The 23,843-nt window shown below is 39.4% G+C and overlaps 2 protein-coding genes and 1 long non-coding RNA gene across 4 annotated transcripts in view; 2 read left to right on the forward strand and 1 right to left on the reverse strand.

The window, feature by feature from the left end:
• Window positions 1-19,837, forward strand: LOC116710906 (uncharacterized). The gene is made up of 3 exons (XR_004337139.1): window positions 1-12; window positions 4,769-4,775; window positions 19,416-19,837. It is a non-coding gene; the product is annotated as an uncharacterized LOC116710906 (long non-coding RNA).
• On the forward strand, window positions 11,610-18,826 carry LOC116710905 (bactericidal permeability-increasing protein-like). Its single transcript, XM_032550204.1, has 16 exons — window positions 11,610-11,715; window positions 13,590-13,700; window positions 13,787-13,901; window positions 13,977-14,108; window positions 14,187-14,342; window positions 14,425-14,488; window positions 15,364-15,424; window positions 15,505-15,596; window positions 15,692-15,868; window positions 15,946-16,005; window positions 16,089-16,256; window positions 16,336-16,403; window positions 16,491-16,533; window positions 16,614-16,677; window positions 18,468-18,544; window positions 18,660-18,826. The coding sequence occupies exons 2-16, from the start codon at window positions 13,595-13,597 to the stop codon at window positions 18,699-18,701; spliced, it is 1,425 nt and encodes a 474-aa protein (XP_032406095.1). The 5' UTR covers window positions 11,610-11,715; window positions 13,590-13,594; the 3' UTR covers window positions 18,702-18,826.
• LOC116710904 (CDK5 regulatory subunit-associated protein 1-like) overlaps window positions 19,309-23,843 on the reverse strand; it is a 13,231-nt gene continuing 8,696 nt past the window's right edge. For both annotated transcript variants that reach the window (XM_032550203.1, XM_032550202.1), the window contains exons 12-13: window positions 22,364-22,504; window positions 19,309-19,513 (exon numbers count right to left, since the gene is read on the reverse strand). In XM_032550203.1, coding sequence (XP_032406094.1) covers window positions 19,418-19,513; window positions 22,364-22,504 — 237 coding nt within the window. In that variant the 3' untranslated portion in view covers window positions 19,309-19,417. The remainder of the gene's footprint in view (window positions 19,514-22,363; window positions 22,505-23,843) is intronic.

Consider the following 23,843-nt stretch of genomic DNA (forward strand, 5'->3'; position numbering starts at 1 on the left):
TTTTAATGATCAGTAAACGGCCAACCAGCTGTATTTGGTGCGCTCCTCGTTTCCGCCTCATCGCATGTCCACAGGAAACTGGAAGTGGGAGCAGCAGAGAATCAAACATCTGAAATGAAAAGCCACACACAGCACACGCCTAACGGTGAATAAAAAGGCCTTGGTGAGCGCACCGTTGAGCGTGAAGGCTGTGGGCGCAGGAAAGCCTCGGCCCTGTCTTCCACTTTGCTAAAAGCAAACACATTTCAGAGATCAGTGAACTTCCAGAAAACAGATGTAAAAACCGCACAGACTAAAGTCCATCTCCTGCCTTCCTCATCCAGCCAGAGAGCAGAAGGTCACACACTGACGAGCTGAGATGTGTTTGATCTGAATCTGTCTTTCCCATCACTAATGCAACGTCTTTCCTCCTTAAATATTCTGTCATTGTTTTTAAAGAAATATTAATATTTGTAGAAAATACAAAGTAATTTTGACCTCAAACAACAAAAATCTACTATATTTTCATCATTAAACAAAAGATATAAATAAAAAATAAAATAAACATTAGAATATTGTGTAAAAGTGCAACATTTCTTGCAAGTTAGCTCAGAAAGTGGAACTCTTACAGAATAATCACACATTGACTCATATATTCCAAGACTCCGTTTCTTGTCAGTTTTGATTATTTTCTGGCTTACAGACAATGAAAACCCAAAGTGCAACATCTCAGAAAATTAGAATGCTGTAAAAAAAAAGTTCATGGAAACTCATGATGTCACATCCCAACAACCCTTCAGTTGAAGAAAAAGAAAACCCAAGAAATGCATTTTGGGTTTTCTAGAGTCAGCGCCCAGCTTCAGTTAATACATGTGGAAACCAGAGATCAGGCCTGATAACTTCTGACCTGAACCTTCAGAGCCACATAAAGACTGTTACGAAGTCGGCCTTCTATCACCTGAAGAACATCTCCAGGATTGGAGGACTGGTCCAGCTGCTCCAGAACATCACATCACTTTCTCACTAAAACTAAGAAAGTAGAGCGCATCACCCCATAATGTTCTTATCTAGTCTCTGTAATCTGCTTTCTGAGGTTGACTGACAGCACTAAGCCCCTCCTCCTGGCTGTGATTGGTTGCTTTTCGCTGCACATTTCTGTTGTCATTCAGTAATAACTCATTTAACAAAGAGCAGGAGTTCCTCCTCGCTCCACCACCTTCAGAAATGATGTTATTGTTTTCGGTCGTTGGGTCCCCAGAGGGAGGACCATCCGATTAGAGGGCCGTAGATGCCCTGGCCCCTTGGCCAGGGGCCGGGGCCACAGCTGCACAGCGCCGGGGCACAAACAGCCCTTCTGGGCACATTGCTCCTTTCATGCCTCACACACTGAAGCATTGATGTTGTGACTCCCTCAGCTCAGGCAACCAGACAGTCGACAACATCTCTAATGCAAACATGGATTTGCTTATGAATCCTTTAAGCAAAGGAGGTACAGGGAAGTGAAAATCATCTAAGAAATGCAGCAAAAAATAAATAAAATACTATAAATAACACAGGGATATGTCGCTGTACTTTCTCTGTCTTGGAGTTCCTAATATTTTTTCTTAAAAAACTTTTGAAGGGAAGAATTTCTGAATAAATATAAATGAGTTCAATAAATGTTCATCTCATTTGTGTTCACCATATGAACATTTGAAGTACAACAACATTCTTTGATTTGTTTCGTAGAATTTTCATTTTGTCTCAAAATCTGACAAATTATACAGAACTTTTAAGTTTATTTTCCACAGTATTAGGTGCAATTGAGTCATGTTCACAGCGCCCCCAAGTGGTGGGAACATTTTTAAAAGATACACAGGAGAAAGCAACGAGAAGGGGGAAAAAACGTTTGGTATATAAACGACAATGCAAGTAATAAAAAAAATAACAACAACAACCATATGGCTAAAAGAATAAAATTTAATAATATGGATTTTCAACAATCCATATTAAAAATAGAAATAACTAACAGTTTTATTGGTCTCTTCTGTTTCTCAAGCCTCTCAATCTTATCTAATTATGTGCTCACAAAGGACTGAACTGAGCACCAATTAGCTGCTGAATGAGAACCATGGTAAAATCTTATTTCATGTTTCACAGTAAATCTATTGGCCTTTGCAATGATTGTTACTGTAAACTGAATCAGAAGAGAAACAGTGCTGCATATTCGACCAGGTGAGAGAAAAATAAATGAGATAGGATTAAATAGATAAATCCTGACACACGCACACACACACACACACACACACCCACACACACCCACACCCACGCACACACACACACACACACACTTTTAACTGTTCTCTTCAGTCACACATGAAACCATCCATGCTGCTGCCCAAAATCAGCTCTAAACAGTGAAAAACAGTTAATCCATAAATCAAATAACTGTCCTAAAAAACATGTTGACATATTTACATATTACATTATTAAACATAGTGGTGATGTTACACAGTAAATATGAAATGTGACATAATCCCCTCATTGTTTCTGCTAGCGCAGCCCTGCTGTCCTCTGATTATTACAAACATATTCTTTATGATATACTGTATGTATGAACTGTATTACTGGAGATTTTCCAGACATCTCCAGCTCCCAGACAACCACTGTTCATTTGTCAGAATGTGAGTGAAAGCGATGTTGGAATGGGTGACAAAAATCACAGAGCAAAAAGATCATGTTTTTCCCAGTTTTGAATCAGTTCTTTTTAAACCCTCAGAGCAAGGATTTTAAATACATTGAACAATTTATCTGGAAATTTAGTGACATTTCCACCGTTGTGGTGTTTGAAATAACCACATTGTCAATCTCAATGTCCAACACAGAGACAAGGATTTACATTTAAAACAATGAAGGGGTTGCAGGTAAAACAAGGTCTTTTCCTGATTATTTCATATTTGCAGTATCTTGCAGAAGTAATCATATATGAACTTGAATCTGCCAAGACATGGCAATCAACCAAAACTGACAGACCAAACAAGGAGAGGATTAATCAGACGCAACCAAGAGGCCCGTGGTGACTCTGGAGGAGCTGCAGAGATCCACAGCTCAGGTGGGAGAAGCAAGATGTCCTTTTTAAAGTTTGCTAAGGGATAATAAAAAAATCTGATCACGCCATCCCTGAAGAGAAACCAGGTCATGGCAGCCATGAGCGTTCGCTTCTTCACAGAGGCAGGGAAGCTGGTCATCTTTTCACAGATGATGAAAAGATGGATGGAAACAAACAGAAACAATTCAGGAAGAAAACCTTGAAACGCCAAAGGACTGTGGTCAAAGATCCACAAAATAATCATACAGCCCGATTTATTATGGAATGATTTAGATCACGGATCTGAATGGACAAGTCAAAGTCCAAAAATCCATGCCACACTTTTATTTCTACATTTTTTAAATTTAGACAGCCTCTCATCGTTTTTATTCCATTTCACAATCATGTTTTTGCGTGTGTGGTTTGGGGGGGGGGGGGGGGGGGGGGTGTGTTGGTTTGTCGCGTAGAAAGCCGACAAAATACACTGAAGTTTGTATTTGTGACGTGAGACATTGTGAGAAATTCAAAATGTGTGAATAATTTTACCAAGCATTGTAACTGTATAGATAAACTGAATCCTCAGATGACATAACATAACATATAAACATGACCTGCATCAGAAGAACCTTGAAAAGTGTTTCCTGGGGAAACGTTACGTTCTCTGACAATCACCTCCAGAAAACAACAGGTGGGACAAACAGAACCGGGTCATTTTATGTTTTTTAAATCTGCTTCTCACTCAAATTAATCCACTTCCACCTCTTTCAACAATAAAAACTGCTTTGATTTGATTGATAAGGTAATATTTAAGCACATTACTGTCATCTTGATAGGTTCTATTATGTGTTCCTCTGGAGTCCAGAGGGACATAAAAAGCTGTGCAGGATCTGGCCTTGAGTTTGACAGGTTCAAGGCTCTTCATAGGATTAAAATCAATGACTCAGTGTTCAGTCTTAAGCTTCAAGTTGCAACCAAATCTGTAGTCTTCACATAGGAGAATCCTGCATCATCAGAAGCTGCTAGATTGATTCAGACTGGAAAATTTTTAACTTAAATTAGAAGAAACCTTTGGCACCAAGAAGAAAGGCCTGAGACACAGAATGGAAATCAGAGTGCGTCCTCTAACAGCGGGAGCTGACAGAGTCTTCAGAGGACGCCTGATCCTGTCATGCTAAAACTTGCCGTCCAGTTCTGTTTTAGATTATTTCATCTGAGAGGTATTCAAGAACCTGCTGTGTGTGTTTCACTGATGCCCAGAAGCTGTATTTCGCAATTACGCTTGAATTTGAAATGAAGTCACTGTGGCATTTTGAGACCTTAACTCTCTTGTTCTCCAGAACGTTCAGGGTAGGAGAGTCTCTCATACAACTTAACGCCGGAGTAAAATCCAAACTTGTAAAATAAAAGTATATGCTATAATTTATCACACTCAAATTTTCTTTTCTCTCAGTTTGAAAAACTCCAGCACAAGTTATAATTTGATAGAAATGTAGGTGAGTTGTGCCTGAGTGTCTGCTGCCTAATGTGACAGGCTTTCTGTTCTGCAGGCTCCGGCAGTGAATTTGCCCAGAGCGTGACCACAGGAGGCTCAGGCCATCTGTGTCATCCCATTACCTGACCGCCCGAGCGTTTCCAATCTCAGACGCCTTTGGTTCAGTTCGAAGATACAAAAGTTCATGGAGAATTTTAAAAGGGGAGCAGTACCTTTGAGTAGTTTCAAAGAGTGTGAGTCAGTCTGTATCCAAAAATGTTTTTCTTTTTTGTGCTAAAAGTTCAGATGTGACAAACAAGATCTGTTAGGTATGTGGTGAGTCACTTTGGGAGCCTTTGGCAGCAGTCGTGGCCCCATGTAGCTCCCTTATTGAGGCAGAGAAGAAGAAAACAAGATGCTGCAGAGGCTCTGGATTTATGACTGTTCTGTTCCTCCGACTCCATGTTGTTCTAGACCACAGATGTCAAACTCCAGTCCTCAAGGGCCGCAGTCCTGCAGTTTTTAAATGTGCCACAGGTACAAAACACTGGAATGAAATGGTTTACTTACCTCCTCCTTGTGTAGATCAGTTCTCCAGAGTCTTACTAATGACCTCATTATTCTGTTCAGGTGTGGTAGAAGAGGCACATCTAAAAGTTGAAGGACTGTGGCCCTCGAGGACTGAAGTTTAAGACCCCTGAATGCTGAACTCACAGTCCAGTTCCAAGCACCTCATCTATATGATCTGTGCTGAAATTTAGTGTTTTTTCTTTGTTTGTATTTATTATTATTATTATTATTATTATTATTATTATTATTATTATTATTATTATTATTATTATTATTATTATTATTATTATTATCATTATCCTGGCTTGGGTCTTTGTTTTACTCGTCATTGAGCCTTTGTCAGTGAAAGTCATGGAAACGGCGTTAGTGTCGGCAGCCCTATAAATGACGCTGACCTTCTGAATTCTTTCCCTTTGCTTCGGGACTTTTGAAGGAGACGCCTGAAGGAGCATAAAGCCTCGGAAAGTTTGAACCTGTTGAGAAGTCTGCTTTGCAAAACTTGCTGAAATACGCAGTTGCTGAAGAAGCCCACAACCTGCGAAAGATGGATCCTGGCCAGGAGAAGCACCAGCAGGGTGATCAGCTGGAAGGTTAATATCATTCTTCTACTATTTTTAATAAACAAACACAAGCTGTACAGTAAAGGCAAAAATTCAAGTACCATTGAGTTATTAAAAGTAGCATATAAATAGTGTATTCTACTCAAAAGTAATGTGCAGTAAGGTATGTTAATTCAATAAATATTCAAAAATCAGAATCAGAATTGGAATAGCATATTTACTGATAACTAGCTGGCATTTGTATCTCAATAAATGTAGCTTGTTGAACCAAGAGAACTTCAAGACTATTTACCTGTCTCTTCACCTTGTGCCAAGAACAAGCATATTTTTCGCACATGAAAAACACAACACTTGAACTGTCCCTAGATTTCCACCACAGAAGTTGCAAAACATGAAACATGGCCACCTAAAGAGAAAAAAAGCATAATTGAAACCAGATATTTATACACCAAAAAAAAAAGATACAAACATCTCTCTCTGTCTGTATAGATAGATTGATATCTATCTATCGAGCACGGGCGCCGCCAGGAAAATTGGGCCCCATGACAAAAAATAAAATTGGGCCCCCTGCTGTTACAATTTTTACAGCCATTTGTTACAGTGCAGTTCTTAAATGAAAAATAGTGCCCTGCAGAGAAAAACAAATATCTATAGTTTAATGTGTAACTAAAACCGCTTTGAAGTTTTCCCAGGCGCAAAACAGTTATGTCGCGTGATCTTCCATAATCTCGCGTGATCTTCCATGATCTCGCTAGACCCTCCTCGGAGGGAGATCAATCTGACTAAATTGAATCACGTTATCTCAACTTGAATACATTTTAGTCAAGTTGAGACAAAAAACGATTGTCTCGCGTCAACTCGTGTGATATCCCGTGATCTCACTCATCGTCTTCAGCACAATATCAGACTGACTATAATGAATCCTGTTATCTCAACATGATTAAATTTCATAAACGTTAAGTTGTTGAATTTCTTGTTTATCCAACATGATTTTATCACGTTTTCGTTTCAAACATAAAATTATTGTGTTAAAAGTACATGATATTCTTTTGTTAATGTAATAACCCCCGAAGTTCATTTTTTTGAGTGTACACTGTACTTGGTGCTAACGTGGCTAACACGAGTAACAGTTTAGTCCAAAGCCTTTTCTGCTAAAATAAAATCTTTAGTGTATGTCAGATACAGACACATTGCATACTGATCTGTTTAGCTAACGTAAGACTGTGTAGCAGACAGGCTTCAAGGTGTAGAAGTTGTATCAGTTCTGCAATTATGCTGTACTTAGCTAACGGGAAGCTGTGTTTGTGAGACGGCCACACACGTGACCACGTAGAATGGGCATCAGCCAATGAAAAGCGGCCCCTCTGGTAAGGTCCATTCAGTTCTGGGAGAGAAGTTTACGTCATTTATTAAAACGACTAGATATGCATTTTTTGAAAGTAGGAAATCATAAGTAACAGAAATAAAGGTTTTCAAACATCTATGTAAATAATCCATGTAAGAGTTTTCGCATAGTGATAAAGTTCCAAAAATTAATTGGCGTTTCAATAATATTTTGATTTGTTGAATGGGTTTGTAAAAATCCCCACAACCATAAAAAATAAAGAATTCGACTAGACTGCCTGTTAAAGGTAACTCATTTCTACTGGTATCACTAAAAAACTTGGGATATTGTGTAAAAGTGCAATATTTCGTGCCAGTCATCTCAGAAATTTAAACATTCTTTTTACAGAGATTTATTACACATAGAATAAAATCTATCAAGCTTTTATTTTGTGAAGTTTTCAAGAAATGTTGCAATTTTACACGATATAAAAATGTTTTTTAAACATATCTGTATGAACGTGCATGGCTGCCGTCCACATGTCCAAACTCCTTGTTAACCACCAGAGGGCAGAAAGGAACCGTTTCTCTACCGGATAGAAAGTCCGAGATAGAAATATCAGAGTAGATAGATGAGTTGTATATAATAATAATAATAATAATAATAATAATAATAATAATAATAATAATAATAATAATAATAATAATGCATTTTATTTGACAGCGCCTTTCAGAACACCCAAGGACACTTTACAACATTAAAAACAAATGAAACAGTAAAGAAGTGGCAACAAAGACACAAAACTACATAACATAATAATTTCCACTATATCTAGATAATAATATAACTCTGTCAGGGCCCCAGCATAATAATAAACTAACAGTCCATGTCTGAAAAAGTCAAGGTGGTACATTTAGATGTATTGAGAACTCCAGCCTTTCTCTGCAGCTCTTCGGCTCTCAGGGTGAGCTCTGCGCTCTGGTGGAGACAGAAACAGGGAAGGTGCTCTCTGTTTTTGATCCGGCTGCGAACAGCCCGGAGGCAGGAGAGGCTGGACCCTGTCTGAAGTGCAAGACTGTCTGGACGCCTCCAAGCATTAGGGTTTTAAAAAGCAGGATGTCCAAAACAGCCCTGGCTGTAAGAGGGATCTCAGGTCTGCTGTCTGGATGAATTAGCCAACCTGCGCTGACTGATCAAACAAACATTGATTATTTTGGCTCTAGCTTTCATATATATGTGCAAAAACACAGTTAGTACAACACGCTTCACTTTTCTTTTAGGAACTTTTGAGAGGATGAAGAGCATAATCTCTGTAGTCTGTCTTGAAAAATAACAGTCTTTGAGTAAAAACTGTGATGTGGAGCTTCGTGTCCACATACAGTTAAAACCAGAAGCTTATTACATTTTAAAAAGGAACATTCACCTCTTTCTCTCACTATCTGCGTTTCCAAATTTGGCATTCCGCTAACGTTGAAAACACACAATTTTGCAACTGCAGTATTTCCATTAGGAAACAATTAAAATCACACGTGAATAACTTTGTTCACCCGATAAGTTCTTTTAAAAAAAAACATACTGCGCCATCATCATCCTCCTCCTACCACTTCCTGTTGTCTTCTTCGTCTTTTCCTCCAGTAGTAACATCTGGTTGTTGATTGTGTGATTTAATAAAGTGTTCCTATTGCAATTTTACAACATATACAAAATTTGATACGGCTGAAAAATTCCTCATCCTAGCACAAGAAGTTTTATCGAAAAACGTATTCTGTTTTCCATCCATCCATCCAATTTCTTCCGCTTATCTGGGGTCGGGTCTCGGGGATAGCAGCTTAAGAATGGAGGCCCAGACTATTTTGTTTTGTTTTGGAAATTGCCGCGTTTCCCATTAAGCAAATTTATTTCCGTTATTCCAATTTGCACAATTTCAAAGTCAACGGAAACGCAATTGAAGTTAAACTAAACTTATCTTAGGACAACTAGAATTATCAAAATAAATCCCTAATATATTATCTTTCACTATTGTAGCATTTAGCAAATAGAAATTACTTGTAAAAGTTTTCAAAATCAGGGGGTGAGCCCAATTCTCAAATGTTAAATAAGTTGGTGCCCATTGGTCTGTGAAAGGACGTAATCGGGCCCCAACATTCGTTCCCCAGCCAATCATTTACCAGGAGAAATTATTCATAACTGGAAAAAGATGGAAACCTTTCAGTAAATTCAGGTCAGACGAGAAATGTCCAACTCTAAGATGTCCTTCCCTCTTGGCACTGTTAGCAGTTCATACGTATTTGTTTTCGAAATCATTTGCAGAAGGTCAGAGTGTAGTTAGTTTTCTTTGTGTTTTGGGGGAAAAAACAAAAAACAATGGTACATTGCTGACCTTCGCTGCTTGTGCAGACATTCTGCATTTCGCAATGTGTTGTACCACAGATTAGGAAATCCAGGATTTCTTCAGTTTGGTCATTATGTCGGCAGTAATTTCCAAAACCTGGATGAGGCTTTGACTGAGACATGGCCTGTAACTCAACGCTTTCTGACTTCATGCAGGATTCCTCGGCTCCCAGCACAGCGGGTTCTGATCCTGCAGGTCACGAGGAACCCAGGAAGTTGTAAATCTCTGATTGCCTGCTGTTACTGGAAACACTTGCCACTTGTGCAATAGTGTTTTTTTTTATTGTTTTTTTTCAGCTGCTGCGCATGAAAATGAAAGCATAATAAAGCAGAAAACAAATCCATATGTACAGTAGACTAAAACAAAAGAGAACGGGCTGCGATGTGCTTGATTAACAAAACTGGGGGGGAAAACGGGTGCAACAAAAAGTCTGTTACTTCCTTATAATGTCCAGTTTGAAATATAACATGCTTGTAGCTCTTAGGAGGTCAACTTGATCTTTGACCTCCTAAAACTTCAATCTTATAATTTTGCTGAGATTTTTTAGCTCATTCTTCTAAATCTGCTACAACATGAGCATTAAAGGAAAGTCCAAAACACATTCGCTCTTGGCAACAGCTGATGCAGAAGAGACAATAAAAGTCTCAGCGATGATGATGATGGTGACGATGGATGCGTTAGGAATGCGGCCGGAGCAGCAGAATGTTTTGTTCCAGGATGTTGGGCTGGTTTCAAATGGAGTTTCCCAACCGACTGTGAGCACAAAAATAACGTAACATAATAAAAGACTCCAAATGCAGGAGCATATCAATGATTAATAACATCATTAAAAAGTAGATTTTTTATTTATTTCTCTAATCTTATTCAGAAAGAGGAAGACAGTCATAACTCAGAGAGGGACATATTTTAAGAGTTTTCTTCTTCTTTTTGCTTTTAATGATTATAGATCACAAGTAATAAAAAAATCCAAATGTAGGCTTATTAGAAAATTAAACTGATAAAAATAAAAGCCATATTTTTTATTGGTCACGTTTTCCATTGACAGAACTTCCCAAATATTATGTTTCACTATGAACAGCTAGCTTCTTTAGCAACTAGTGGCTACGGATTCTTCACAAAACCATATTTGTGCTGACTTGATAGTTGTCCAGCAGACGGTTTCCATAACAACAGAAGCCCACTGAGGTTTAGATGCTTCCTGTTCACAAAGTTCTCTGTTCCAGTATATTGATGAAAAGTTGAGTGGATGAAAAAAATGTGGCTGAAAAAATAGCAACAGCCTGCAGCCTTGAGGGGATGGTGATAAAAAACACACACACACATTTTTTTTTTCATTGGTTTTAATAGCTAATATTTTAAGAAATTTGGGGTTTTCACCAGCTGCAAAAAAAATTCATAATAATAAAAAACACTTTTGAAATGTATCACTTTGTGTACTAGGTGTCCTGTTTGAACTACATCACTGAAATAATCATATTCCAACTGAAAATATTAATAAAATGTTTGATGATGGGTCATCAATGTTCTACCAGGTCCTTCATCTCAAGTAAAAAAGACGTTGGCACTGATTTATGCAGAATTTTTCTTTACTTGTTCCACAATACCTTTAGCAAAGCATGATAGGCCTTTCTATTATTTTATTATTTATTCTTGGATTATATGTGTTTGTTCACTTTGGGGTTGTTTAATGTAATTTTAATGTCAATTGTTTCACTATCATTTCCTTGTTTAGCATTATAAAAATATACGTAAAAACCTCAAAAAAATCATCCCAGGGTCACAATTTTCTTCATTATACTTTAATATATTGATATTTATTCAGGCACATTTTTGCACTGCTAACCTTGAACATGTGTTTGAAGTGTATAGAGCTGAAGAATGTACAGAGGCCGACTTCACACACATTCAAACCATGAGAGCAGTTTCACAAAGCAAGTTCACAGTCTTTAGTTCCTCTACTGTCATCCAGTTCACCAAACCAAACAAACAGAACTAAACAGGCAGGGAAGAAAGAGGAACCTTTTATAGTCCATTATGTTTTAATTTACTGGAACTGCAGATGGGAACAAAGAATAAAACACGTGAATTATATGGAGAGAGAGAAATATGTAAACATTTAACTTGTGTAAACATGCCCAGATTTCAGACCTGCCTAAGCAGCACTCAGATGAGCCAGAAAGAAAACCCGTGATTGCTTCAGGCCGGTGGGCGGGTCCCTCCGCAGGTTCAACTTCCTGCATCAGGGAGTATATTAGAGGCCATGTGTTGCTCTTCCTCTCTCAGTCAGGCTTGTAAACAGTCAGAGTGTCGGGAAAGGAAGAATCATTTGCTGCTGCTGACCCACTGCTTCAGGTAAGACTCGTTTGTTTTTTTTATTTGGATGACAGAGTGTAAAAATTTTCATTTTTAGTCCAAAAACTTGAGCAATTTTCAAAAACATTTTTTTCAAAAAGTGATGCTTTTTAAGCCTTTTTTTGGCAACAATAGGTAAAGTATGTATAGATTATGACAAGATTCAACTTTACATTGAATTTATGCCACTTTATTTGTTTCTATGCTAGAAACAGGAAGGATGTGGTTAATTATAATGCAGCTTATAGAATTAGAAAGTTTTTTCATCCCATTTCAAGGACCAAGCAATAAGACAGAAAGATAAATATGTATAAAATAAATATACCTTTGTTTAATTTTCTAAATGTAGCTGACAAAATTTACCTAAGAGCAAATAATTAGAAAAATTACAAAATGAGTTCAACTTTAAAAAACAACTAAGGATAACAAAACATCACTGACTAACAGTGAACATGCAGATAACAGGACCACCTACAAGAAACAACAGTAAATAAATACATAAATAAACCTAGGTTCAGTCAGCAAATCATAACTACAGAACAAAATGACACTGAAAAAATAATTTAAAACAAACCATATTTTCAGTTATTTAAAAGGAGAAATTTTTGGATGCTTTCCCCCAAAGCCAAGTTCCATTCCTTTATCACTGCTGGATTCCTTTAACTTCCTGGTGTCGCATCAAAAAATGTCCTCCTATCCCCCAACCTATATTTTGCATCTCAGGAGGAAATGTAGATATATTTCCTAAATGTGTGCACCCATGACAATCTTCTGAAACAAACGTTAGAGAAAATTACAACTTAATATAATGTATTGAAATAAATCCAAACACTTTCTTTATAGTTCCAGTACCAGAAATAAATAAATCCATATTGCCTCTTAATAATGTAAACAATAAAAAAAAACACATTCAACATGTCAGCAGCAACACTTAGACTGTCCTATTAGCTTAGCATGAAGGGCTCAAGGGTCAAGATTTTAAGCTAACATACTAAAACCACAATTAGTTCTTCTCTCTATTTCTTGCCCAATTCATATGACAAATGTTTGCATCCAGATGTTTTAGATAAACTAGAATTTAACTGTAAAAAAACAAAAATTGATGACTTTCTCATCATAGCTGGTAATGATCCAGTTGTTTGGTTCTGGGCGAGCTGAAGCAGAAGGACTTTAACTGACCGTTGGGTCTGAGGTCTCTGGTGGAACCGGGTCACTTGGACCGGCTTCTGTCTGCGTCTCAACACTCTGTCCTAAAACATCCAGCCAGGGACGTTTTTCTGCTCTGATTCAAACATTCTTCATTTGAAGTGAATCAAGAACGACTCGCAGCCTAATTTAATAACACTGAGTCTCAGGCTGACTTAACGACGGTCATGTGGTTCTGTCCAGTGGAAAACAGGCATTTCTTTCAAATACAAGAATGCCAACCATATTGAGAACACTGCAGTTTTATTTACTTGCAGTTTATGATGTTTGTAAGTTATAAAATGCATTATTTCAGTAAAGTTCTGAATTCAGTGCAGCTGTTTGTCTGTGAAACTAAGTAATTATGTTGTATCCGCTCCTCTAAGCAAGGCAGGCTGGATTTATTTAATGAATATCCTTCACAAAAAGGGGGAGAGGATTTATTGTCTATCATGTTTTGTGAAAAATGTCTTGTCATGATAAGATTTTTTATTTATTTTTGTCATGATAAATCCAGTTTATGTTAAAACAAAAGCTTTAACTTTTTTCTCCACTGCTTTTTTTCCAAGAGAGCATAGATAAATATAAGTGAATTTGAAAATATATAAGCAAACACACTTCTTTCAGGATGTGGCAACATCAACCAAACATTAGTTCATATAGGAATGCTCTTCCTGTGTGTTTCCCAGAAGTCATGTCGGCTCTGTCCTTGTTGCTGGTCCTGCTGGCGGTTGCCTCCACCACCCTGAGCGTCAACCCGGGCGTGACGGTCAGGCTGACCGATAAAGGCCTCCAATATGGTAAGCTTTACAGCCAAAGCGTCCTAATGTGATAAGACTTCTCCCTTGTTTCTTTATCACAACCATCAATTTTCTTCTGTTTCCAGGGAAACAACTGGGCATCGCCGCCATGCAGGAGAAACTTAAATCTATCCAAATTCCAGATTTTTCCGGCTCAGAAAGAGTGTCTCCCATTGGCAAAGTCCAGTACAGTCTCACAAAGTAAGGCATTCTTCACTAACCACTCTACATTTTGTGAAAAACTGAGACCAACTGTCCTGAAACCGTCTGTTCCAGCATACGGTTGGTGAACGTGGGGTTGCCGAGGTCTGCGGTGGCTCTGGTGCCGGGGACCGGGGTCAGGCTGACCATCGGAGATGCCTTCATGAATCTGAATGGAAACTGGAGGGTCAAGTACCTCAGAATAATGTGAGTAAAGACCGTCTCAGACACGAAATGAAGCCCCTTCCTCCAGCGCTGACCCCTCTGTGGATCTCTCCCAAACAGAAAGGACAGCGGCTCTTTTGACGTGAATGTCAATGGACTCACAATCAGCACGAGTGTCGTGGTGAAAAGTGACGCGACGGGTCGGCCGGTGGTCAGCAGTACCAACTGCGTAGCCAATGTGGCCAGTGCCAAAGTCAAGTTCCATGGTGGAGCCAGGTAAAGAGGAAAACCGTGAGGGAACATTACTGCAAACTAACGCTGCAGAACTCTTAACAAGTGCTGTGGTTGTCTGTTTCAGCTGGCTCTACAATCTCTTCAGCAAGTTCATAAACAAGGCTCTACGGAACGCTCTGCAGAAACAGGTGAGGCCGAAGCAGCCAAGACGCTCATATCTACCATCACTTTCTGAATTCATAGAGCAATATTCATTCCCCTTAAACTCAAACCCAAAGTTCAAAGTTCAGATGGCAGCTTATGTCACAGAGCAACACAAAGGATCGCAATATTTTGAGTTGGATTAAAAGATTAATTTTTTTTTAAAAGAAAGTTTAAGCAATCAATATTTTTCTACAACTTCACATTTATGCACTACTTTTGTTCTATCACATAAATCCTATTCAGATCATTGTAGTTTGAGGTTGTAGTCTGGCGAGATTTACATGTCGAGTTAAAATAAACGCTTAACAACCAACTTTGACCAGGTTACATTTAATCAGAGTGATCCATTTTGTTTGACTCATCCAGCAGTAAATATCTCTTTTTGTCTTTAACTGGGTTTTGAGGCAGATCCTCCATTCACTCCCATTACCATCATATTGCTTCCACATCAATTGGCTTTCTGTACCGATTACACATCATTTCAAGGTTTTTCTTCTAATAAAAACTGACCAGTTCAGTTGGAATCTAAGGACAGGAGCCGGGGAACTTCCAGGTCAACAATTAGAAAACTTGAACATGAAAAGCAAAGCAGCTAAAAGGTTTCCCACAAAACATTTTCACTACAGGAATGTGTGAAAGATTTAGTTACAAAAAATAGTTTTAAGTCAAAATTTTGACTTTTGAATAAAGTTAAATTTTATTTTATAATTGTACCCTATATTAATAACAATCAAACCATTCATTCATAAACCAAACATTCTTAGCAATTTATTGCTCATAGTTCTGTAGAAATTGATTTTCAAAAGCTTTTTGTTCAGGAAGAATTGAGAATCATTATTCCTCTTCTTTCCTGTTGCAGATCTGCCCTCTGGTGGACAAGACAGTTACCGGTTTAAACCCTAAGCTGCAAACACTCAACGGTAAAGCATTTCCTTTGGCCCTTAATGAAGATATATGCTTCTGTTCCAGAATGTTCGTTAACATCTCTGTCTTGTCGCAGTGCTGGCCAAGGTGGACAAATACGCAGAGATTGAATATTCCATGGTGTCATCTCCGGTTATTTCACAATCGTCTCTTGATCTGAACTTGAAGGTAAAGAATTGTGAACGACGGGGCATTTTTAAAGCCTTAATTATACACTTTTTAAAAAAATTCAAGATCACTTATTTTTTTATTTCTATTTATAGGGTCAGTTCTACAACATTGGGAAGCACCAGGAGCCTCCGTTCACCCCTGTAGCCTTTTCCCTTCCACCCCAGAACAACAACATGTTGTACATGGCCCTGTCTGCCTTCACCGCCAACTCTGCAGGTTTCGTGTACAACAAAGCTGGAGTCCTCAGCCTGTACATCACAGACGACATGGTGCGCCACTGTTCACTGTCCTCCGAGCCCACAAAATCCCACTTGTGTAACAACATTCCTTGCTCCGTCCCAAACAGGTTCCCAAAGGCTCTCCATTCCGACTCAACACCAAAACGTTCGGAGTCTTCATCCCACAGGTGAGGAACATTTCAAGGATTTATTGAGGAACGCAATCGTCGATGGCATGCACTGCAACGTGGATCTGCTTCTGTTTTGTCAGATTGCAAAGCAGTATCCAGGTCTGATGATGAAGCTGTTGCTGAGGGCTAAGAACAGTCCCACCATCACTTTCCAGCCCAAAAATGCAACCGCTGTGGCCACTGCCACGATGACAGCATACGCCATCCAACCCAACGGCACACTTTCCCCTCTTTTCGTCCTGAACTTGGTACGTCACACTACAAGATGAAAAATCACTGAATGGAAGGAGAAAAAAAATGTAAATATTTCTGATGTTTCCTCGGTAGGAAAGCAGCGTGAGCGCCGACGTGTACGTCAGAGGACTGAACATTGCCGGACGCCTCACTCTCAACCAGTGAGTTGCTCAAAGATGCCAGGAAATGCTCCTTTAAGGTCTCTGAGTGGATGTTCAATCAGTTCTAACTTTGTTCTACTTATGTAGGATGAAACTGTCTGTAGGAACCAGCTATGTGGGACAGTTTCAGGTAAGATCTCCATTTCCTGATGAGTCTCTGTAAGGACCCTCTAGTCAAAGTCAAGCTAAAAGTCTGCTTTTGGATTACAGGTCAGCGTCCTTGACAGTGTGCTCCGAATGGTCCTCAAAGTGATAGTGATACCCATAGTTAATGGTAAGTAGACCTGTCGCGATAAACGATAAATCAATTAATCGTATGATAAATTAAAACTATCGACGTCATTTTAATTATCGGCATTATCGTCTCTTCCGGCCTTTTTCTCTTTCTGTTAATGACACTGAATGAAAAAAGGCTCAACTCCGGTGCTCTCCACTGACCCTCCCTTCCTCATTTCCTTAGTGTAAAGCCCAGCGCACACTACACGATCTTAGAGCTGTCGGACGATTGCCGGCCCATTTTCAAAACCTGACAGGCCACACATTAGCCGACAGAAATCCTAGGTATAACGGTTCGATCGGGTTCGGTCCTGCCGTGTGGTGTCCAACAATGGGCACAAAATAATGGCTACAGGTTCAGTTAACTAATTTTAAAACCAGGCATTAATTAATACTTTACTACAATCTACCTGCAATGCATGTGGCTAGTGTCAGCGTAAAGTCCTGACTGAATGAAAATCATTATAAACTATTTATGTCTCGTTAACGAAGAACAGCTGAAAAGTTACCGGGTTTATCAACTGCGGTAGCAATTTCGCTCCAACTCCTCCTCTTGTCATTTCTATATTCTTTGCATGTTGAATAAACATTAATGTTGTTTCCACATATCATCTCCAATGTCCGCTGGACTTCGGGTTGCGCCGTGTCAGCTGTTTGGGATTCCCCGACGTAATTTCCCCTCAGAAAGCACAGAGGAGAATCCGCGCTTTCTGATTGGCTGCCTGTCACATTCAACAGGCTGCGTTAAGCTCCCAGTCTGGGAAAACCCTGATTTGGATCGGAGCGGCAACGACGATCTACCGTAACACACCACACAATCTTAGAAAGACCAACGATGTAAGATTGTTGTAAGGGGAAAAATCGGAGCAAAAAATCATGTAGTGTGAACTATTGCATCAGGTAGTTGATGTGCGAATTTTCTCTATTTAAATCTAATTATTACTGAAGGGCAACATGATATACAGACTTCATAATCTGCCCTCTTTTGATTGAATGCAGTATTTATTTCCACTTTGGCTTTATGTTGTTTAGTTTTTTTTCAAGTGAGTTTTTTATTAATGGAGACTGAGAATCCATTTTATTTTTATTTTTGGTTGGTTTGTTTATTTTGTTTATCAGTTCCAGTGTTTAATGTTCTTTTGAAAATAAAGTGTATCTATCTAGAAGCAGTAGTTACCCAAATGGAAGGACAGAGACATGTGAAATAGTGGACCTTTAAATACTTTTGTAGTATTGCTATAGTCTTCATTCAAACCTGTATTAACACGTGAAGGTGTTAACGTGTTACCACTGCCTAGTAGAAAATGTATAAATCTGTAAAAGCAATCATAATTAGTATGCCTTTGTATTAAGTTTAACAGCTAAGTACAAAAAAAAATCAAAATGGCTTCTAAAATATGTTTACTCAGCTAAAGTAATTACTTTTTTACTATTTTCTGTCCGTTTGTTCTGGATGTTAAGAAGTAAGAACTGGTTTGTGATCAACATAAAATGTCAGTGAAAAGACATTCTATTTTTTTCTGTCAAACATTATGTTTTGGTAACATTGACTGCCTCAGGGTCAGCTCAGCTTGCTAGCAAGTTTGTCTTTAATGTTAGCGCTGTTGCTAAACTAGTTAACTCGTCTCAGAAAGTAGGAAACTTGGTTTTTAATGAATTGACATGTATGGAAATAAGGATTTCCATACATGACATGAAGAACTCAGTGGTTGTATTTATATGAATAACTGTCTTCAGGATGAAAGGTTTGTGATTTGTTTTGTACCCAACTTGATTTTTCTTTTACAGTTCAACTCGATAAGGGTTACCCGCTTCCTGCACTTGGAAAAATGAACCTTGTGAACCCCCAGCTTCAAATAATGAAGGTTAGAGACGTGATATTTTCTGTTTTGACTTTTGCAGAGATCAGAATCAGATTCTACATAAAACTGTTAAAACCCATTGATTTCTGATAAACCTTTTTTTCTGTTTTATTTGCAGGATTACATGCTGATCGGGACAGATGTTAACTTCACGGATTGAACTGCAAAGAACCAAAGACAAGTAGAATACACTGTTTTTTTTTCCCTTTTTTTATACCGTTGTCAAAACCATTTTCATTTTGGAGTTGTTTTTCTACATTTGCTTGATTTTTTTTTTTTTTCTCTCTCTTAAAAACTGTAATGAGATGTTTGTGGAACTGGTGCCCTCTATTATTCCTTTTCAGGAACAGTTCACTCCTTCCAAAGCAGACTGCAGCACATTTCAGCTGATGACTTTAGCTAAATTCTGTTTGAAAGTTTCCATCTTAGTGAAATGATTCTGTGAATGTGCTGATCTGAACAGTTCTCCTGCAGAATCTCCTTACAGCACAGGTGTCAAACTTCAGTCCTCGAGGGCCGCAGTCCTGCAGTGTTTAGATGTGCCACAGGTACAAAACACTGGAATGAAATGACTTAATGACCTCCTCCTTGTGTAGATCAGTTCTCCAGAGCCTTAATGACCTAATTATTCTGTTCAGCTGTGGTGCAGCAGAGGCACATCTAAAAGTTGCAGGACACTGGCCCTTGAGGACTGGAGCCTTACGCTGACACTGCAAAGAATCAATCAAATTCATTGAGGGGGGAAAAAATAGAAACCAGACACAGGCAATAGTTAAACGATTATTTATCATAATAAATAACTGGATTTTAGTCAAATAAATACAACTATTCTTGACGATAAAAGCGTATAAAGTTGAACATTAGTGGTTTATAGCATCACTTGTATCCATCACAGCTGGGGGTCGGTGTTGATATCAGGGAGCTGTGACTGAGGGCCCGGCCCCTCAGGCTCTGGGAGCCGGCTGACAGGATCTACACAGACAGAAGACGTCAGACTGAATGTAGCAGAAACCAAACTACTGACATGTCAGATTATCCAGCTGTACAGATGCAACATGGACCAGAATGAAAATGTAGAAGGTGTAGCAAAGACTTCCACTCAAATTGTTGTTTTTTTATTGTACATTTCAATAGGAAAATGACATTCAAGCATTTAATTCTACATTTCAGGGATTTTTTCTTACTGTAAAAACTAAGATGTCAAACTACTGACAAAAAACTTGTAATCATTGTATCTCTTGTTATGTTCAATGCAGAATTGATTAAATTGGTTCTAATAAATGTTTGTCATCTTAACTTGAAATGTTTTGTTTTTTTTATTGTGGGAGCACTTTATTATGACCACTGACAGATAAAATGAGTAACACTGATTGTCCCCTAAGTTAGTAGGTGGGATGTATTAGACAGCAAATGAACGTTTTCTCTTCAAAGTTTGTGTGTTGGGATCAGGAATCAAGAATTTGAGCGAGTTTTACTCATTTTAAAGGCTACCCTTACAGCATCTCTAATACTGCAGTTATTGTAAAATGTTGAAGTGGTCACATCTACCATAACAGTCCAAAGCTTATAGATAAAATTGGGAATGAAGGCTAGCCAGTTTGGTCCAATCTGATAAACTAATATAGGCCAAATTACTGAAAAGGATAAAGCTAGTTCCAACACAAATACTTCAGTTTGAGCTGCACAGCTGCAGATCAATCAGTGTAGAAATTGTTCCCTATTGGATGTGGCTTCCAGCAGAATAATGCTCTATACCACAAAGAAAAAATGCTTCAATGGTTTGATGAAGGCAGCCAAGACTTGGAGGTGTTGACTTGACCTCTACATTCTGACCATACCAATCGAATGTCTCTGGGATGTGCTGGACAAACAAGTCCAATCCATGGAGAACCTTCCTCACAATTTACAAGACTTAAACTCCAGGCCCCAAGGGCCGAAGTCCTGAAACTTTCAGATGCCTCTATGCTTCAGCACACCTGGCTCTGATATTGGCAGCGCACTGTAGTGTAGAGATGGACCTCATGAAAGTGAGGCATTTTCTCCATTGACTTCAAGAGTGTAGGACAAGGGAGACATCTACAAGTTGCAGGACTCTGGCCCTCGAGGAATACAGTTTGTGACCGCTGACTTAAAATGTCGCTGCCGATGTCTTGGCACCAGATAGTACAGCTCAATTTCAGAGGCTTAGAAGAATCCATGCCTCAACAGCTCAGGATTATTTTGGTAGCAAAGGGGAACCAAACCCTATTGGGGCCTGTTCATGGATAATGCCCTCCATAACGTGGTGAGACCTTTCCATTGGCAAGTCTCACGCTAGCTGGTCAATGTCTGTTTCGCTTCTAACCAAGTTGGGTGTGTGTCCATCAGCGGTGTGTTCATCACTATGTGGGTGTGAATAAGGGCAGGAATGCTGCAACGTGGTGGATTCAGAGCGTGCAGTAGATGGGATCAATGCTCTGTTGATATCATTTTGCATGATTTTTTTTCTTTTCTTTCTACCTTTATTTAATCATGATAAAACTCCTAGAGATCAAAGATCTTTTTTTACAAGAGTGTCCTGACAACAATACACCCTTCAGTGGCCAGTTTCTCTGAAACCTGTCAGTATACAGTATATGTTCATTCCAGTTGATAATGCATGTGGTCTTAATTGACAAAAGGTTTGGACCTCAAGGTTTTACCATGGAATTAGCTATTTGCTTCTCGTTCTCTACTACAGACTCGTCACAAAGGAAACTGTAGTTGTTGTTTTTTTAAGGTTTTATTGGCTCTAGTGGCCTTTATTTGATAGTGAATTTACAGGAAAATGAGAGAAGGGGGAAGACATGCGGCAGAGGTCACCAGGCCAGGAATCGAACCTGTGACGGTCACGTCAAGGACTACCCAACATTTGTGGGTTGTGCTTAACCCCTGCGCCACCACAGCACCACCACAACTGTAGTTTAACACCCCAGAGAAAATTGTGCAAAACTATGTCTTCTAAAATCTTTTGCTAAATAAGCTTGGTTGTACTTTAAACCTAAATGAAACTGTGTTGAGTTTCTGAACAGATTCCAGTTATATGTGGGTGTGATGGCCAAATCCATGGCCACACTCTGATGTCGGTAACTCTTTTTATGCACAGTTCATTTTTCATACAAACACAACACTTTAGTTTCAATAAAAACATTTATTAGTTGATTTGAATGCATTTGTTCTATTTGTTAGCGCGCACATTTAGTTAACATATGTATTTATATCAACTTAAAATTAATTTGGTTTGCTTAAGATTAATTCTGTTTGTTTTTCCCTCCGGTACTTACCTTACCAGACAGAGGATGGGGGCCAGGGCTCAGCAGGCTTACATGCTGATTGGACTGAACCACTAGTTCCTGCTGGCAGGGGGATTTGTAGTTTCTTTCTTTAGATAAGTTTTGTATTTAAGTAAATATTAGTATTTAAAGTTTAATATTTTTGATTTTCAGTTTTGGGTCTTTAGTTTAGCCAAACTTAGCTGTACTGTTATTTGTTTTGTGTTATTTGTAGTTGTATTCTGTTTAGTTACCCCTATTGTGTCTTAATTGGTCTGATCAGCCAGTATATAAACCCCTGTGTGTCATTTCTTTGTTAGGTCAGTTATGTTTGTTTGTACAGCCAGTTTGTTTACATTTTTTGCCTGAGTTCAGTTTTGTTTCTTTGACCTCTTTTATGAGCTCAGTTTATCTTTTGTTATTTATAATCTTTGGGTTAAAATAAAAAACCCTATTTTTCTAATATGTCCTGTGACTCCTCCTGTTTTTAACTCGGTCCATCACAGTGGGGATGAAAGCTAACCCATCCTACCTTCACCAGGACATAGCCTCCCCCACGGATCGGTGCGGTGTTGGACGCAGAAGCCTGAACGGCAACATCTTCTTTGGGGAAAATCACTTTCATGTTCCCATCAGTTCTCCCACACAGATCCTCGGCAGACCTTTTACTTTCCTTAATAAAAATGAAAAGCAGAGTTGAGCGGCGTTGCCTGGTAACAGGTTAAAGTAACCCTGCACAGATACACGACTTTTGCTGTTGCACACAATGACGCATATTAGAAATGTCAATATATTTTTTCTGAAAGAGATAATCCAGATCACATTTCCCCATCCGTGAATTTAGCTCAACTGAGGAAGTATCCCAAAGCCATTTTCAGTCATAAAATAGAAACCGTCCTGTTTTCGGGTTCATCTTAATGTGAACCCTTCAGTTTTAAATCCACATATCCAATGTGATTGTAGTTTCTCAGATTTTATCACGATCCAACCACAAACTGAATATCGTCACCTTCCTAAAACAATGGCCTAAGTCATTCTTTGCCAAAACTGATTTTGGCAAAGCAAAAAAAAAGAAAACCTCTCTCCCTCTTTCTTTCCAAAACATGTTACAGAAAAAAAAATCACATTTGGCAAAAAATAATTTAGGCCATTATTTTAGGAAGGTATTTTAATCTTGTTGTTACGTGGTTCTGGAACCAGTCTCCTTGAGAGGGGCTGGACATACTTCCACTCTGGAGTTGCCCAAGGTGAGAGGCGTCGGGCAGGAGTGGGCATACTTGTTGCTCCCCATCTCGGCGCCTGTACGTTGGGGTTTACCCCGGTGAACGAGAGGGTAGCATCCCTCCGCCTACGGGTGGGGGGACGGGTTCTGACTGTCGTTTGTGCTTACGGGCCGAACGACAGTTCAGATTACCCACCCTTTTTGGAGTCCTTAGAGGGGGTACTGGAGAGTGCTCCTCCTGGGGACTCCCTTGTTCTGCTGGGGGACTTCAACGCTCACGTGGGCAATGACAGTGAGACCTGGAGGGGCGTGGTTGGGAGGAACGGCCCGCCCGACCTGAACTCGAGCGGTGTTCTGTTGCTGGACTTCTGTGCTCGCCATGGATTGTCCATAACGAACACCATGTTCAAGCATAAGGGTGTCCATATGTGCACTTGGCACCAGGACACCCTAGGCCGCAGTTCGATGATCGACTTTGTCATCGTTTCATCGGATCTGCGGCCGTATGTCTTGGACACTCGGGTGAAGAGAGGTGCGGAGCTGTCCACTGACCACTACCTGGTGGTGAGTTGGCTCCGGTGGTGGGGGCGAAAGCCGGTCAGACCTGGCAGGCCCAAACGTGTTGTGAGGGTCTGCTGGGAACGTCTGGCGGAATCCCCTGTGAGACGGAGCTTTAACTCCCATCTCCGGCAAAACTTCGAACACGTCCCGGGGGAGGTGGGGGACATGGAGTCTGAGTGGACCGTGTTCCGTGCCTCCATTGTCGAGGCGGCCGATCGGAGCTGTGGCC

The sequence above is a fragment of the Xiphophorus hellerii genome, chromosome 20, assembly GCF_003331165.1.
Source record: "Xiphophorus hellerii strain 12219 chromosome 20, Xiphophorus_hellerii-4.1, whole genome shotgun sequence".
NCBI lineage: Eukaryota > Metazoa > Chordata > Actinopteri > Cyprinodontiformes > Poeciliidae > Xiphophorus > Xiphophorus hellerii.